Here is a 16,696-nt window from a genome sequence, read left to right on the forward strand (position 1 = left end):
GAGTCCCCCGTGATTTCTCCAGAACGGAGTCGTGGCTCCAGCCAAGTTCTGCGAAACACCGGGACTATCCCCGGGCTGGACCCTCAGCCCCAGACCACGATCGCCCTTCCTGGGACCTTGCACCCTGCCTCAGTACCCCTCGGGCAGCTACCCAGGTTCTTGTAAACACCCTCCCTTCTCTCGGGGAACTGACCCTCATCCCATGGGATTCTGGGGAGCCGCCCATCACACCACGCCCACCCCTGCCCCCAGCCACCGCTCCCAGGACGCTGAGCTGGTCAGTCCTCCCCTGGACATGCAGCAGGGCCGCAGGTGGGCAGCGCCCAGGGTAGGGGGTAGGGGGGCGTCCAGTCCTCCACTGGACGTGCAGCGGGTGAGCAGCACCTGGGGTGGGGGTGGGTGTGCGTCCAGTCCTCCCCCAGATGTGCAGCGGGGCCAGCAGATGAGCAGCACCCGGGGTGGGGGGAGCATCCATCCCCTGCCAGCTTCAGTGATGAGGTGGGTGGTGATGGGGGCCCCGTCTGTCCCTTCCCTCTGGAGGCCCTTAGGCCCATGAGGGTCGGGGGCGGGGGCGGGCTCAAGGAACTGCTGATTGAATCCCCGCACCCCCAAGCTGTGACACCAGGTGTGACCTTGCCCCAGAGCAACACCCCTGTGATCACCGTGGCAGAGGGCGTGATCACCGTGGCAGAGGGCGGGGACAGTGTTAAAGGCTCCCACTTGGAGAGAAAAACCAGAGACCAACTTTTTCTTTAAAGAAAACAAGTTTTATTTTTATAATCAGAACGTTCTAATAAAAATATTATTATAATATTAGCTACCTTTAACTTCTGGGCCTTGACTCTGTACCAGGCGTGCCGCGAAGTGCTTGCCCACGTCAGTCAGCCCCTGAGACCCCCCACTTCCCTGAGGTAGGTCCAAAGGAATACCCCCAGTGCCCCCCACTCTGCGGCCCGCCCCTCCCGAATCCCTCTGCCAGTCTGGCCCTCGGCTCGCTCCCCTCCTCCGCTGAGCGGGGCCCCCCGATGGCCCCCGGAACATCTCACCTCCACCCAGGACTGAGCCCCCAGGGGAGGGGGGGGGTGTCTCAGCTCAGCCCCACCGCCCAGGCTGGTATACAGCAGGGGACACCACACGGGGGCAGGGCAGGTGCAGCCGTGTGGTTCTGCACTCGGGGACCCTGTCGCTGGCCAGGATGCTGCGTTCCGGCCCCTCAGCCGGCACCACCTCGGGCCCCGCTCCCCCTGCCCTTTGTGAACAAGGGGGGGACCAAGCTCTGAGACGACTTGCCGTCGCCTGCAGACGCCCGCCCCCAGCTGGCAGTGGCTTTATCCCACGGAAACACTGTCACCGGGTTCCTCGGGCGGAGCCATTGACAAAGGTGTCTCTCCGAGTCAAAATAGGTTCTGGATTCTTGGTGGTGGGAGTTCCGGTTGAAAAAATAGACTAGACATTCTGAAATCATCTTAGTAGCAAAACAACGACGGTAAGAAAAAGAGTTGCAGCTTTGACAGGAAAGGACGTCGCCAGCGGCCCTGCTGCGCCCGGGAGCCCCGGGCGGGGTGGGGTGCGGGCTGCGGTCTAGAAGATGCGGATTCCGGAGGCAGGTGCCCCCCGACACCTCCTACGGCGGCGGCTCGTGGATGCACCTGCGGCGCGCGGCCTGCCCCCCGTGGTGCTCTCGGGCGGCCCCGGGCTAAGGCATCTCTGAGCAGGACACGGTGTCTCCGCAGCCCAGGGGGCAGCCAGTCTGTGGAGGGTGAGAGGGCCCGGCCGGGTGCTGGGGGGACAGGCCTGGTGGGGCGCGGGGGGAGCGGGGACGGGCGAGAGGTGCAGGAAGAAGGCTGGCGGTGTGCGCGAGGTCTGGGTTGCATCTTCGAAGACCTTCCAGGCGTTCTTCCTCCCTAAGGCCGCCCTGGAGACGCGGCGGGGCCTGGATTTATAAAGAAGCGGTCTCCAGTCCGTCCGGGGTCCCGCGGGGTCCCCGGAGACACACGTGGGGCCATGCAGCCCGCAGCTGGCCAGCCGCCCGGCCGGCGTGTGGGTCCCTCACTGCATCCTGTCGGGCTGCAGCTGCGGAGGCTGGTACTGCACGAAGGCGGTGCCCGCGGGGGCTGCGGCCGACAGCGCCTGGGGCAGGGCGGCCGGGTAGCCGTAGCCCACGAAGCCGGCGGCCGTGGCGGGCGAGGCGGCGTACGGGTACTGGTCAAAGGCGGCCGGCGGGTACTGGGCGTAGGCCGGGCTGGCCGGCGTGTACTCGATGTAGGGCGAGGACAGCGATGGGACCGGGGCAGCCGGGATCACCACACTGGGCTGGACGATGGCTTGCGGATAGATGTAGTGGGGGGTCAGCCTGTGGGCCAAACACAGAGGGTCAGGGCCAGGGTCAGGCGGCAGAGCTGGGGACAGTGGGCTCCAGCAGGGAGTGAGGGAGCGGGGTGAGGCTCCATTCCCCTGCCCGGTCTATTCCTCATCTGTAAAATGGGGACAGCAACAACACACCAGATGTGCTCCTACCCCAGGGCCTTTGCACTGGCTGTTCCCACCACCTGTGACCCACTTTCCCCGGCTGTCCAGAGCTTCCCTTCTCAAAAAGCCCTTCCCAGGCACCCCCAGCCCAACCCGCCATCCCCCACAGGGTCAGCTATGTGATCTCAATGGGGCCCAGGTTTAAAAATGACTTCTGATTTTCAGATGGTGTCAGCAAACATCGAGTCCGGCACAGGCTTCTGAGCATGGGTCCATGGGACCCCACCCCTCCGTGTCCCCAATGGACTCCCCAGTGTCTGCCACCTGCCAGGTGACACCCGCAGGATGTGCGGCCTAGCACGCCTTGCCCCGCACCCGGGAGCCTCACCTGGTCATTGACAGCACGGCCCAGCCCAGGGCACGGCGAACATGGCTGAGTGAGTACCACGTGAGGGTGACGCACTGAGGGCGTCGACGAAGACAAAGAGGATGGGAGGGACCCTAGAAGCAAGGCTCCAGGCAGCCCTGGGCCCCAAACACCCTCAACACACTGAGTGGTGGGACCTGCGCTGCGGTCAGGCTGCCCTTCGGGTCCTCGTCCTGTCTCACGACAGACAGGGCTCAGGGGCTCCCAAGGCCACACAGGGGACCCTCTGAACCCGTGCACACCAGCCTTCCAGGCAGGGACGGGGTCCCACGCGTCGCCAGTGGGGAGACGCGCAGGAAGGCAGGATCGGCGCGGCGCGGGCCTGCTGTGCCAACCAGCGCTGGGCATCCCAGGGCGGGTGGCGGGGCCTCCCTGGGCGTCCCGGCCTGTCAGGTCCCAGCAGCCTCATCGGGCAGGATGGACCGGCTGTCAGCATCAGCCTCTCCTCACCCACACGAGGGGCACAGGACAGGGCCACACCTGGGGCAACAGGGAACCCCAACTCCTCCCGGCACCTATCAGCGCCCCCCCCCCCCCCCGCCAGGAGAAGCAGTTTTGAAAGACCAGGCTCCCGCCATTCCCTCCAGCTCGACACAGCAGGGTCGGACCCTGGGGCGGCCTTGGGAGCAGGTGGACAGGACGCAGGCGCCCCCCTCGCCCTCGCTCCGGCACCAAGTACGGAGCGGGCCACGGCAGCGTCCATGGGACCGGCAACCAAGCAGAGAAAGCCGAGTGTCCCCCGAGGGGACCGAGCAACACCCCACGTCCCTCCAGGACCCGCCGCACACGGTGGCGGGGGCGACCAGGCGGCCCACGCTCGGCCCACGCCTCCGCCCTCCACGCCGTCGGGAGAGCGAACCAGGAGCGGAACAGACGTGCTGCCTCTGCAAAACCTCGACGTGCGTGCTCCACGTGCCACCGTGGACGCTAAAACCACCAGATGTGTATCTGCGACCACGCGAGGAGATGGGAGGCTGACCCGGATGAAACCCCTGCTTTTACGGGTCCAGGAGCTGATGGAACGTTCTCGGCACCGTGTTCTGAGCGCTTGGGGGGATCTGGAGGCCGCCGGAGGGTGCTGCAGGGCCCTGTGGCTGCTACTGGGCCCACGGCTTCCCGGGCATAAGCAGGAATAGGGGCCGTGAAGCAGAAGCCCCGCGGGCACCCCCCACGGCAGGACAGACACACCAACGGGGTGTGCCCAGGCCGCGACGAGCAGGGCCGCTGCCGCACGCCAGCGCGGTGAACCAGGCCGCACGCACGGCAAACCTGAGGCAAGAGTGGTTTGTTAGCCGCCAGGGGCTCCGCGAGGGGGCCGGGACGGAGAACAAGGGCCATCGGGGCTCCTCCTGGGGAGACGACAAGGTCCAGAGGAAGACGTGCCAGTGTCCACCCGCGTCTGCGAGCGCACGTTGTGCCTGGAGGTGGTGGATGTTCGGGGACCATCCTTCCCCCAAGGGCAGATCCAGAGGAACGAATCCTGCACCTGTGAACCCCCCAGCGAGGCCAGAGCGCCCACAGGGCCTGGTGTGGGCAGGGCCGCAGCCCCGGGGCCCTGGGGGGAGGGAGGGGCAGGCCAGGGCACACCCACTCGACCTTGTCACCCTCACCACTGCCCTTTGCCCTCCTAGGCGGGGCAGCAACACCCCTGCTGACCACAGGCTGTGCCCCCCCCGACACCCCACCCTCTGCTGTGCTTGTCAGGAGGCCTGGGGATGGACACACCAACCATCCGACCCATGAACCAGAGGCGAGACTGCAGGGAGTGGTCAGGGAAGGCCTCTCGGAGGAGGGAGCACCTGCACGGAGCCCGGAAGACAAGACGGACTGGCTGTGGGACAGCATTCCCAGAAGGGGAAGAGCACGGAAGAGGCAGGTGCGTGCACTGCAGGAGCAGGCCAAGGTGCCAGCCTGTCCTCTGAGGCCGGCCTGTCCCGCCCCGGCAGCACGCACCCTGCGTGCTCACGGCCCCCCTACCTGGGTCTGTACGTGCCACTGCCTCCCTGGAGCCCCCTCCCCCAGGCGTCCTCCTGACCCCACCTGAGGCCGGCCCGTGCCCCTGTCAGGAAAGGAGCAGAACGGAGCCACGACGGAGCGGATCTTGGTACAGCGCCCACCGGGACGCCCCCGGCACCGTCAGGGCCCCTGCTTGGCTCCTGGAGCCTCATGAACATTCCTGAGTTTGAGGCCACGGAAGCCTAAAGCCCAGAACTTCTCCAAACATGGGCAGGGACACCCCTGCCGGAGACACCCCCCAAGCGTTTGCTAAAAATGTGTCTCCCCTGCAGACAGAGGAGTCAGATGGCATCTGGGCATCTGCAGTTGGCGGCCCCCGGGGACTCTGATGCTCACCCTCACGCCAGCAGCGCTGCCCAGACCCACACCTCACGCCACCGCCCACTCAGAAGGACCAGGTCTCTGGCCACGTGACCCCAAGGTCAGCCGGTGGGACCGTGGTCACACGATGCAGACCTCTGTCCCGGCCAGCACGGGGACACTGCCACGTGGTGTGAGCAAATACTGTTTAGGTCGGGGAGGAAGGGAGCCCCTGTTCGTGGACGCGCCGGGACAGTACACATTGGCATCTGTTCACCCCCTTCCCTGGAGGGCTCTGCCCCCACCGCCCCTGCCCTCTGCAAAAAGCCCGATAACTTAGATTTCATGCCACGAGAGGTGCCGTGTTACCCCATTTCTCAGAGATGGAAGCTGAGGCTCAGAGAGGCCCGGGTGACGTGCACGATCACACGCCGGGGAGTGGCAAAGCTGCCTGGGCCCTGTGCCCCCAGGGACGGGCTGCTGGCTGGAGCCTGCGACCCCGGCCCCACTTCGGGGGCCAGCCCAGGTCTCCGGGAGGCCACCCAGAGGGCAGAGCGGTACCCGTCCTCAACTCGGCAGCCCCCAGTGCCTCTCCCCTGGAGAGAGGAGCTCAGCATCTCCAGAGACTGGGCCCAAGACAAATGCGTGAGCCCAGACCGGGGTCCAAAGGAAAAGGAGCATTGGCAGGTCCTGCCACACAGTGAGGCCGGGACAGGTGAGTGGGGGGAGGAAGCCGTAAGCCCGCCCAGGAGGGGACGGGCCCTCAGTTCTGCCAGCTGGGAGGCCGGGGACGTCCACCCCAAGAGCGGGCTCCTCTCCGCCTGGGCAAGTGTGTCCCTCCAGGACACCAGGCCATGCCTGGAACATTCCTGGTTGTCGCTTTCGTGACCAGATGCCCTGGCCCGGGTGGAGACGGAGGGGCGGAGCTGCAGGGGTGCGGGTGAGCTGCACACAGCCCACGGGGAACCCTCCGAGCTCCCGGTGGGAGGGCCCCTCCCCAGGCCCGCACACGAGGTCCTGGCTGCCGGGCACCCGGGGGGACAAGACGGGAGTGTCCAGCCGGCTCCTCGCTGCCCCACACCTCGCTGCCCAGAAAACTCGGGGCGCTGCCAGCCTCCACACGCCTCATCTTCAGGCCCCTGGAAAGGGCCCGGGCCTCATGACACCCTGTGCTGACCAAGGCTGGCCTGCCGGCCCTGCACACGCTCCCTCCGCCAGGCACTCCTCACTCCCACCCTGGCCCCCCGAGTCTCCCCACCATCTCTCCAGGTCAAGCCTCCACCCACAACACATCACAGCAGGTCCACCGTCCCCACCTCTGCCCCCATCTGGTGGTCAGAGGATCATCTTAAGAGCATGAAGGAGACCAGGTCCCCCCAGGACCAAGCTGTTCACCCCACGGCTTCCCACGGCACCAGGCCTCAACTTCCCCCAATTATTCTCACTCAGTGTCCTCACTCCCGCCACCTCCAGCTCCCTTCTGTTCCCCAGACTCAACGAGCGCCTCTACCCCAGGACCTTTGCACCTGCTATTCCCGCTCCTTGTTTGCTTCTTCCCCCTTCCCTCAAACCTCACCTCCTCAGAGGCCTTCCCTGACCAAACCCCAGACCAACACCAGCACACCCCATGCACCACCAGCTCTACTGCCTTCTTACGACCTGAAATCTGGTTATTTACTGTCTTGTTCTGCTGTTTCCTCCACGAAAACATAAGCCCTATGAGGAAAGGGACTGGGTCCCAAGCACTTAGCACATCACCTGTCGAGTGCAGAGGGCCCCTCCTGGTACTGCTGGCACCCGGGTGGCAAAGGAGCCTCCCCCAGGATTGCCGACCGTCTCCTGGGCCCTCCGAAGGCAACAGAGGCAGCCCCGCCCGGCACAGCCGGGGGACTCTGGGGAGGCGAGACCTGCCGGCTCAGTTCATGGCTGGCCTTGGCGCTTGCTCTGTGCCTGGCGGCCTCAGCTCTGCCTCTGTGGGTGGGATCCCCCCAAGGGGCTGCCCTGAGGATTTAAGGTTCTGCGTGCCCCAGAGCAGTCCGGGGGCCTGAGGGAGGGTGAGGACCAGCCCCTAGGAGAGCAGCCGGGAGCCCTGGAGCGACAACCGGACTGGCCGGGGGGACAGTCAGGCCCAGGGTCAGAAGCTAAAGGTCAGGTCACCAACGCCCACCAGGACCACTCCTGCCCCGTGCGACCTGCTGAACGGGGGTCTCGGGGCCTCACTCCCATCCCCCGGGGGCCGTGATGTCTGTTGGCGCCTGCGGCACCCCAATTAATGACACTGCTGACTTGGCCCCCAGGAGGCCCCGGGGTCCAGAGGCGAGAACCCTGAGTCTGAGGCCTGGTGTCTGGCCTGTTTCCCCCTCTGTAAGCCGAAGCTGCACTGAGCTCGACAGAGCAGCCCTGGGTCCCCGGAGCCCCCATAGAAGGCAGGGGTCTCAGGGCTCCGAGCAGCAGGGGCCGGGAAGGCCTGGGCACACGGGGTCAGCACCCGACCGCAGCCAAGGGCAGCAGCGGCGGGGACAACGGCCGCTCGCCACACACTCAGAGCAAGACTCGGGAGGGAATCGCCAGGGCCCCGGAGGGACCCGTTTCTGAACACAAAGCCACCCCCAAAAATAAAAGCAAGAAAGGCAAATGAGCCCGTTTCACTTTTTCTGCCGTCTGGAGGTTTTCGCCCGCCGTGCTGGACGCGCAGGCAGCGCTGGGGGCGCGGGGAGGGGCCCCGAGAGGCCGCCAGCGCAGGCAGGAAACCGGGCCGTGCAGGAACCCCCACAGGGGACGCGAATGCTCCCTGGGGCCACCAGACAGCAGGCCCAGGTGGGGGCGGTGGGCGCGGGACAGCGCCAGGCCCTGGCTCGCATCCCCACCCAACTTGTCCGAACCTGAAATCCTCCCGTTCCTCCAAACCCTCGGCCTCACCTGCCTCCCTTCCCCAAGGCCGAGCCACCCCTCCATGTGCTCAGCCCGGAGCTCTGGAAGCTTCCCGGCTCCTCTTCCACACATTCTTTAAAATGTACTCGGAATCCTGCAGCTGCTCACCCTGGCGTCGGAGCCAGCAGCACCACGGCCTTGCACGGGGACTGCGGGGGGGCCGCGGGGGGCCTGCCTAGGAGGGCGCTTTCAGGACACAAGGGACCCAGCCCTCCTCCGCTCAGGGGCCCCCTCAGGCCCGCAGCCCTCAGAACAATCTAAAGGCACCCCTGGGCCCCCACTGCCCACTTCCTCCCACTGCTCACGCTGGTGCTGCAGCCCAGTCGCCGCCCCCGCCTGCTGCCACCTGGTCCCCCCGCACACAGCCCTCTGCTACAGGCCCCTCCGCACCCCTAACCTGGCTCTGCTCCCCGTCATCCCCACAGCACCCTCGGCCCTGCCACGGAGCATCTGCTGACCACACTGGCTGAATGCACCCCTGGCCTCCTCCTCCCACCACGTGGGGGTGGAGCACGAAGGCAGAGACCCCCACAACCCTCCAGGGCCCTCATCACGTCCACACGGACAATGGGGAAGCTGGGGCTCCCTGAGAAGTCACGGCAACGAGGCATCGCACACGCCGGTTGTGAAGAAGGCCCCCTGGAAGCCCTCCCCCCCCGGGGGGCACACCCATGGGGGGCTCAGACACCCCTTGGCCTCCTCCGTCTGTGCTCAGGCCCCGTGCCTCGGCCCGAGCCTGCTGGTCGGGGCTCTCCGGGCCTCAGCAGAAGGCCCTTCCTGCCAGGGCAGTGGGTCGGAGCGAGGGCTCATCCTCCAGGAGCCCCAAAGCTGCCCCGAGGGGCTGGTTTCTGTTCCAGCCGCGGGGCAAACAACAGGTGCGCGCGGGCCGCCCCCGGGGGAGGGCCACACGCCAGCCCACGCCTCGCTCCAGTGGCTGCCAAACAGGAAGCTACAGTGTGGGGAGCAGGGCCACCCCAGGCACCCTGAAAGTAAAAACAAGCCAGGTGACGCCACAGCAGGCACCAGCTTCCTCCCAGCCCCCCTGGCCTCCGGCTCTGACCTCACTTCCTGCCGCACCCCCAAGATGCTGACACCCCCCCCAGCCTCTCCCACTCCCTCCCCACCCAACCCTTTATTTCCTCCCGATTATGAAATAATGGTACAAGCCCCAGAAGTTGCAAGGATGGCGCTGGGAGGTCCCGTGTACCTCCTGCACTCCCCCGGGTGGTGACATCACCCCGCGCGTTACCAAAACCAGGAACCCGGTGCTGGCACGCTGTTAGCTAGGCTGCGGGCCCTGGGCAGGTGTTTTCTTGGTGTGTCCTGGTGTCAGCCCAGGACACTCTATCACGTGCGCAGACGGCCCGCCCACCACGACACGCACCACACAGAACCGCTCCCCGACGGGGAACCGCCCCCGGCCAGCCACCCTGGCCCGCGACACCGGGCACCGCCTCGGGACCCTCAGGGGCACAGAAGAGTTTTTAATAGTCTGACGTCCCCGCTGGAAAGGGAGCGCCCACAGGTGGGGAACCGACTCTGTGTCTCTCTTACATAAAGCATCCTGGACACGCCTCCTGGACACACCCAACATGAGGAGTGAATGAATGAATAAATGAATGACCCTTTACTCCTGGGGACACTGGTACCTTCCCGTCACTCCCCAGCCCCTCCCCCTCTCCTATCCCGGTAACCCAGGGATGGGCCCAGACCCCTACCTCAGCGTGCACATGCCCGTGGCCCCGTGACGGCGAGGGCAGTCACAAGGGGCACAGGGGTCCCGGAAAGTCAGGGCACGTGCCGTCCCCAAGAGGATTCCGGGGCAGTGGTCTGTCCTGGGGCGCCTGGCTCCGATTTGTTCGGAGCTGGCCAGGGGGAGGCAGCCGTTCACCCCCCCCCCCCCAGAGTGAGCTCGGGCTGGTTCCTCACCCAGCTCCGCCACAGGCCTTGTCAGGGCGCTGCGGGAGACGGTCACTGACAAACCCCGAGTCGTCCCGGGAAGGCCAGGCCCCGACCGGCTCTGCCCACGGGGGCCGCTCAGTGCTCAAGGCCGCCCTGTGTGGCTGCAGCATCCTGGTCCCCACCCCGCAGACGGGGAGGTGAGCCCAGGCAGGCCCCGGGATCCTCGCTCCAGCACCCAGCGACGCTGCTATCTGGGACCCGGGGCCCGGCCGCATGCCTGGCACAGAGCGGGGCTTGTGGTCAACTGGCACGAAGGCCTCAGCAAGGCCCCCTTAAGAACGGGGGTGGGGGCTGTGCCCAGAGAAGCAGCTGGGCCTTCAAAAATAACCCAAGGAGAGGCTCCAAGTACAGCCAGGCCCAGGACAAACCTCAGATCCTGGCAGGCCTCGGGCCCAGGCGTGGACACAGCCTCTGACACCAGGAGGTCCCTTCCAGGCCAGACCCAAGCTCTGCCTACACATGCGCCCTCTCCCAACAGCCTGGAACCTGCCTACCTGCAGGCTGCGGACGGTCCCACCAGGGCAGCTGAGACGTTCGCTGGACGGCCTATATGGAGGCCGGGGTCCTGTCATTAAAAGTCTCTTGTCACCTGCCAAGGAAGGACCCTGCAAGCCTCAGGCCTTGGTCCCTCCACGTATAGTTCCGTGACACAGAGCCCAAGGCAGGTCCCAAAAGACCCCGACCCACTTGGAAAAACCGAGGGCAGGGGCATCCCAGCAAGAGGCCTAACGTGTAAAACGTCTCGGGCGAACCTTCCGCACCGATGTGTCCGGCCCAGCGGGCGAGGCTTCGGCCGTGGCTCAGCCCCAAAGTGGGGCCGTGGACTCTTTGGAGCCGCCCAAGGCAGGGGATGGGAGCCAGGAAGGCTGTGGGGAAGTCCAGCCGGGCAGGAGAGGGGTTAACGGGCGCCAGCTCCCACCGTGCCCCCGGGTCCCACGGCGCCCTGGCCAGCGACAGGCCTGCCCCGCCACCAGCCCGCAGCGCACCACGCCGACTGCTGAGTCAGGCCGGCCGCGCTCCCGCCCGATTGTTCTTGTTCCGCAAAGACAAAAGACAAAAGGGACGCTGACGGCCCAACTCTCCCAGCTGAGGGGCGCTGCGGGGAGGACAGCTGACCCCGGGCTGCCTGGCCCCAACCCCCGGGCCAGCACCCCCAGGGCCCCACCCGCCACCCTGCGGCCCAGAGCAAGGCCTGGTGGGAGGCGGCGTGACCCGGAGAGGCTTCGGTCCGCTGGCCGCTGGCAACGAGGAGCTGGACGGTCCCTCTGACCCCTTGTGCCCGTTGGGTCCCCGCCCCTTGGCAACCAGCAAACAGAACTGGCCGCCTCCTCATCGTCACGGGTATCCGGTGCCAGCCAGAGATCTAGTTACAAAACACCGTCACCTGAAGTCGGGAAGACGCTGCGGCAAAAGCTGGGTTGACCCCCGCCCCAACCTCACGTGCGTGGCACTGGGGGCGCCATGAGGGCAAGGCCGGGGCACCCTTCCTACCCGCCCACCCCAGAGAGCGGCGGTGCAGTGTGGCCTCGGAGCCAGCCAGCCCGGTTTCAGATCGCGCCACTCAGGGCACCCTGGCGGTCTGCGAACCTGTCTCAGCTTCCTCATCTACGGAGTGAGGATCACGCCAGTCCTGACCTCAGAAGGCTGCTGTGAGGACAGGAGGGAAGGGGGGGCAGGGGCACGGAGCCCCACGCTCGCACCATGGGAAGCGCTTGGTTTCGGTCGGGGGAACAACAGACGAGGCACCTGGAGGCTCCAGAAGAGGCCGCAGGCCCAACAGGCCCAGAGGGAACCGGGATTTGAACCCAGGTCTGCAGGCTCCAGAGGCCGAGTCCTGACAGTTACTGGAGCCTTAGAGCCAGGCTCAGAGGACCAGTGAAGACCTAGAACTTGGGAGGGGAAGGCACTGCTGCATTTGAAGCAACAAGGGCTGCAGGTGCTCCAGGCCTGTGCCCCAGCTCTGCGGGGCCAGCACCCGCCCCACCCCACCCCAGGCGCCGGGGATGGACCTGGGGAACAGAGCCAAGGCTACAGAAAATGAGGAACGCCCTCCCCCTGTGACCTAAACTCCAAAGAGGAAGGACCTAGGGTGATGGCAGGTGTCCCCAAATACCTTCCAAGACGGCTCCAGACACTGATGAAGCTGATCCCGGGGCCAGAAGGAAACCCAGAACCACCTGCTCCCAGCCGCCCCCGGGCTCCGTCTCCGGAGAACAGACCAAGAGCTGAGCTCCCACACACGCCAATCCACGCCAAGGCCACCACGCAGACACAGATGCTGCCTGTCTGGGCCAGCACCCCCAAATCAGAGGCATGTAGCAACTCCCCGGCCATCTGTCTGACCCGCTCCGTGCCCCCACCCACCCCAGCCCAGCTCCCACCCCTGCCAGCGAGCCAGGTTGCTCCTCTTTCCAGGGCAGACACACACACTCCTGCAGACACACACACTCACACAACTTGAGGCACACGACCTAGAGCCTGGGATGTGGTCTCTGACAGCTCAAGTGCTAGTGCCCTAACAGGGGCCACCTGTTTTATAACTGCCCTCATCACCCCTAGACGCACCCCCCACCCCCAACAATCAACTTGCTCCCGGCACTGGGGCACACAGCCGACATCAATCATGGGGCCGGGAAGTCACACCGCATGGCAGGCTCCTTTGTGCCCCTGAAGTGTGTGTGTCTTTCCACGAGCAGCTGCCAAGACTTATTAGAAGTTTAAAAAAAAAAAAAAGGCGAAGGGAGGGTGGGATGAGCACGCCTGACAAAAGGCCCACAGGCCGGGCCACTCGGGCTGGACAGCTGGCCCCGGTGCGGTCTCACCTGCTGCAGCTCTCATAAACACCAGACCCTGGATGGCAGTGACCTGCCGCCACCATCTGTCACCCACCAGAGCGGGTCACCAGGCACCCTGACATGACAAGAGCCCAGCCGCCGGTTCCACAGAATGTGGGGCACACTCCCAGAGCTCACGTGCCCCCAGTAGGCCCATCCTAAGCGCTCCACCCACACAACTCCCAGATGCCATTATCACCCCCGTTTCCCAGGGAAGAACACTGAGGCACACACGGAACCGTGCCACCATGTAAGCTACCAGAGGTCACACAACTCATCAAAGGGAAGCCAGGATCTGAGACCAGGCTGGCAGGCTGTCGGGAGTGGAGAAGTGCTCTCCGCCGTCTCTGTTCTCCTGGTGCCCCCCGCCCTCCCAACCCCCAGAACGCAATCACATTTCTGGAAGATGAGAGAAAGTGATGGTTCTCAGTCACGGGAAGGTGGATTTGAACATGACAACCAAAGCTGTGGGGCTGGCGGTCCTGGGGTGAGACTCCCTGGGACCAAGGGGCGCCTGTGGCTTGCCCCGGCTGTCCTGCCACCCCTCCTCCAGCCCTGCCCCCGGCAGCCACATCCACTCACCCATAAGTCCGCTGGATCAAGGTGGGGTGCAGCTGCTGCACGCCGATGGCAAAGCCTAAAACCAGACACCAGTTAGAGGCTCGGCCTCACCAGGGGAGCAGAAACACACAGCCCTACCCATCCACCCCCCCCACCCCCCAACAAAAGTTGAAGATAGATAACGGGCTTCCCCTACACTCCCAGGCCACCCTCCTCCCACCCACCGGAAAGCTCCCTGCCGAAGCCAGCCCAGGGAGCAGGGCAGCAGCACCCTCTGGGTGTGGGTCCTCATCTCCAGCCCCGGGGACCAACTTCCTCCTTCCCTTGGGGACACCCAATGCGCCCTCCTCCCCCTGCCCCACCGGCACATGTGCCCAGACGCAGGGGTCCAGCTCCCAAGCTAGAGGACGACGGCCCTGTGACAGCTCTGCGAGCACATGATAGCTGACAGCCACTCCTGGGGCCGCGCCGGGGCGGGGGGGCCTCTTCCACCGCACAGATACCAGCACTGAATATAGCAATCGAGGCGAGCCAGGGAAGGAGAACACGGGCTCTCTCACCCGTCTGGAGGCTCCTCGGCTTGGCGCCCAGATACGCCAGGTTCACATTGGCCTTGCGGCCGTCGATGTTGGGGTTCGGGTCTTTGCAAGCTCTCTCAGCCGCCGCCCGGTCGGCCATGGTCACCTGCATGAGCACAGGGGCATCAGGGCTTTCCCTTAGGCGCTGGGAGGAGCACGGGGCTGCTGGCTCGCGCTAGGGGCGCCCACTTCCCCTGGGGGGGGCCCTCCCACCAAGGTGCCCCTGGATTCCTCTGCTCCCTCCGAGCTCAGCGCTGGGAAACCTGCCTTCAAGGACAGAGAGCTCCCCAGGGGAGACAGGGCACCCTCTTTCTTCCCTCCCCCCTCCCCCTCCCTCCCCCAGAAGGGGGGAGGGGCGGGGCAGCCCTCCTGCCTGCCTGTTGGGGGGGGCTGCGGGGCACTAGTTAGAAGGGGAACGGGACACAAGTCTTGGAGTCGTCTCCGACTTGAGCTGATGTTTATTCGGGGCCCCGAGCGGAACTCCCAGGGCACCGTGAGGGAGGGGGTGCTCGCGGCCTCCAGGGCGCCCTGGGGGGGCGGGGGGAGCCCGAGAGCTCCCGCTTGCTCGTTGCTCCAGGAAGTCCTGGCAGCGTCCGACCGTCCCCAAAACCTCCCGGCAAACTCCCAAGTGCTAACTGGACGCAGCGGCTGCGCCTCTGAAGCCGGGAGCGGGGTGGGGTGGGGGCAGGGCGCCGGCGGCCGAGCGCGCACCTCGGCGCGGAGCCCAGGCGGGGGCGGCAGGTGCGGGGCGGGGCGGGGCGGGGCGCGCGGGGCGGGCGGGGCGCGGGGCGGGCGGGGCCGCGGGTAGGGGCGCGGTAGGGCCGCGGGTAGGGCCGCGGTAGGGGCCGCGGGGCCACTTACGAAGCCGTAGCCGCGGGACTTGCCCGTCTGGCGGTCGGTGATGACCACGGCCTCCTCGATGTCCCCGAAGCCCTCGAAGTACTTCCTGAGCGAGGCGTCGGTGGTGTGGTAGGGCAGGCCGCCCACGAAGATCTTGGTGAACGTGGTGTCCTTCTGCGAGCCGTGCATGGCGCCGGGGGCGGCCGGGGGCCGCGCGAAGCCCGCGCTCGGGGCGCACGGCGCGGGCTGCAGCAGCATGGGGGGGCGCCCCACCGCCTACGGACCCGGGCCGCGCGGCGCCGCGCTCATGGGCGGGGCGGGCAGCGAGCAGGGCAGCGGCGGCGCCGCTCCGGCCCCCGGGCCCGTCCGCTCGCGGGGCCGCTCCCGCCTGCGCGCCTGGATGCGCTGCGCTGCGCTGCGCTGCGCTCCGGCCGGCGCTGCGGACACTCTGCGCCGCGCCGCCCGCCCCCGGGCTTTGTAGGCGGCCCCGCCCCCCGCCGCCGCCCCGCCCCCCGCCGCCGCCCGCCCCGCCCCGGGCGCGCAGGGGCCGCCGGGAACCGTAGTCCGCGCCGGGCCCAGGCAGCCCCGGGGCGGGGCGCGGCTCGCAGCGGGGTGGGGGGGTGGGGGGGGTTGCCCTGGGCGCGCCCCCCGGAGTCCAGCCCCCGCCCTCGTGGCGCGCACAGCCTGGTGCACGGCAGGTAAGCGGTGACCGGCATCGGGTGTCCCGAGCCAACGCTTACCACGGGGCACGCAGGATGCGGCAACGTGTATTAACAGGTGAGGCGACCCTGGTTTCACCTCCAAGTAAGTAAGATTCCTTCCCCGAATGCCGTCCAGGGCCCCTCGCGCGGCAGGCGCGGCAGGCGCGGCGGGACGGGGGCCGCCTGGATGCCCGGCACCGACACCCTCGCCCCGCGGACAAGGCAACGTTGAGCCCACAGTGCACAACCGGGAGGGATGCAAGCCAGGGGCCTGCCGCCCGGGAGGGTCCCCGCAGGAGGTGGCTCTGGCCTCTCCAGCCCGGCCGGCATCAGGGATTCCTTCCTCCGTCCGCGGGGACGGCCCTGCCGCGCGGCAGTCCGGCCCCTCTGTCCCCGTCCCCAGCCGCGGAAGCAGGCCATGCCAGGGCCTCTGTGAGCTCCACACCAGGCAGGACCGGCCACAGAACTTGTTCCAAGGTTTTAGAAATGTCATGCCAAACCCAGCGTGGGGCCCTTCTGAGCTCGGGGCCCCAGCACCCGCGCTCTCCGCTGGGGGCGGGGGGGGGTCCCACCTCCACGCGGTGCAGAGCGTGGCTCTGGGCGCCCCAAACACTCTGCACGTCCGTCCGGGCACAGCTGTGCACCCACTTGTACGGTGGAGACCTGCGGCGCTAAGTGGGGTCCCTTCGGGCCGACTCTGTGACCCTTGAGCCTCCTCTGGGGCCGAGGGGTACAGGCCGGGGCCTGCGGGACTGGGGGTGGCGCGGCGGGGAGGCGAACCACGTCCCCTAGTCTTTCGGGCGGTTACCCGGCACCTGCCGAGTCCAGGCCCTGGGCCGCTTGGCCCCCCTCGCCCGCCTTCTGCAGCTCCCTGTCCCATCTAACTCCTGCCTCGGCCCTGCGGCTCATGTTGCTCCCACACCCCAGGCACAGTCCTGCCTCCTCCAGGGCCTTGGCCTCATTCCTGGGCTCTTCATCCTGCCTTCTTGCCCCCTTCGCTGTACTTCTTTCCCGAAGCCCTGGTTGCCTGCACCTGCCTGTACGGCCTCCCTCTTCTGCTCGGAGGGACCTCGGACG

General features: G+C 66.9%; 1 protein-coding gene across 1 annotated transcript; it reads right to left on the reverse strand.

The window, feature by feature from the left end:
• Positions 1-751: 751 nt before the first annotated feature.
• On the reverse strand, positions 752-15,349 carry RBM38 (RNA binding motif protein 38). Its single transcript, XM_055306464.1, has 4 exons — positions 14,940-15,349; positions 14,061-14,184; positions 13,522-13,576; positions 752-2,353 (listed from the first exon to the last, which is right to left on the reverse strand). The coding sequence occupies exons 1-4, from the start codon at positions 15,174-15,176 to the stop codon at positions 2,050-2,052; spliced, it is 720 nt and encodes a 239-aa protein (XP_055162439.1). The 5' UTR covers positions 15,177-15,349; the 3' UTR covers positions 752-2,049.
• Between the last annotated feature and the right edge of the window lie 1,347 nt (positions 15,350-16,696).

Source organism: Nyctereutes procyonoides, unplaced genomic scaffold (genome assembly GCF_905146905.1).
Source record: "Nyctereutes procyonoides isolate TBG_1078 unplaced genomic scaffold, NYPRO_anot_genome, whole genome shotgun sequence".
In the NCBI taxonomy this organism is placed as follows: domain Eukaryota; kingdom Metazoa; phylum Chordata; class Mammalia; order Carnivora; family Canidae; genus Nyctereutes; species Nyctereutes procyonoides.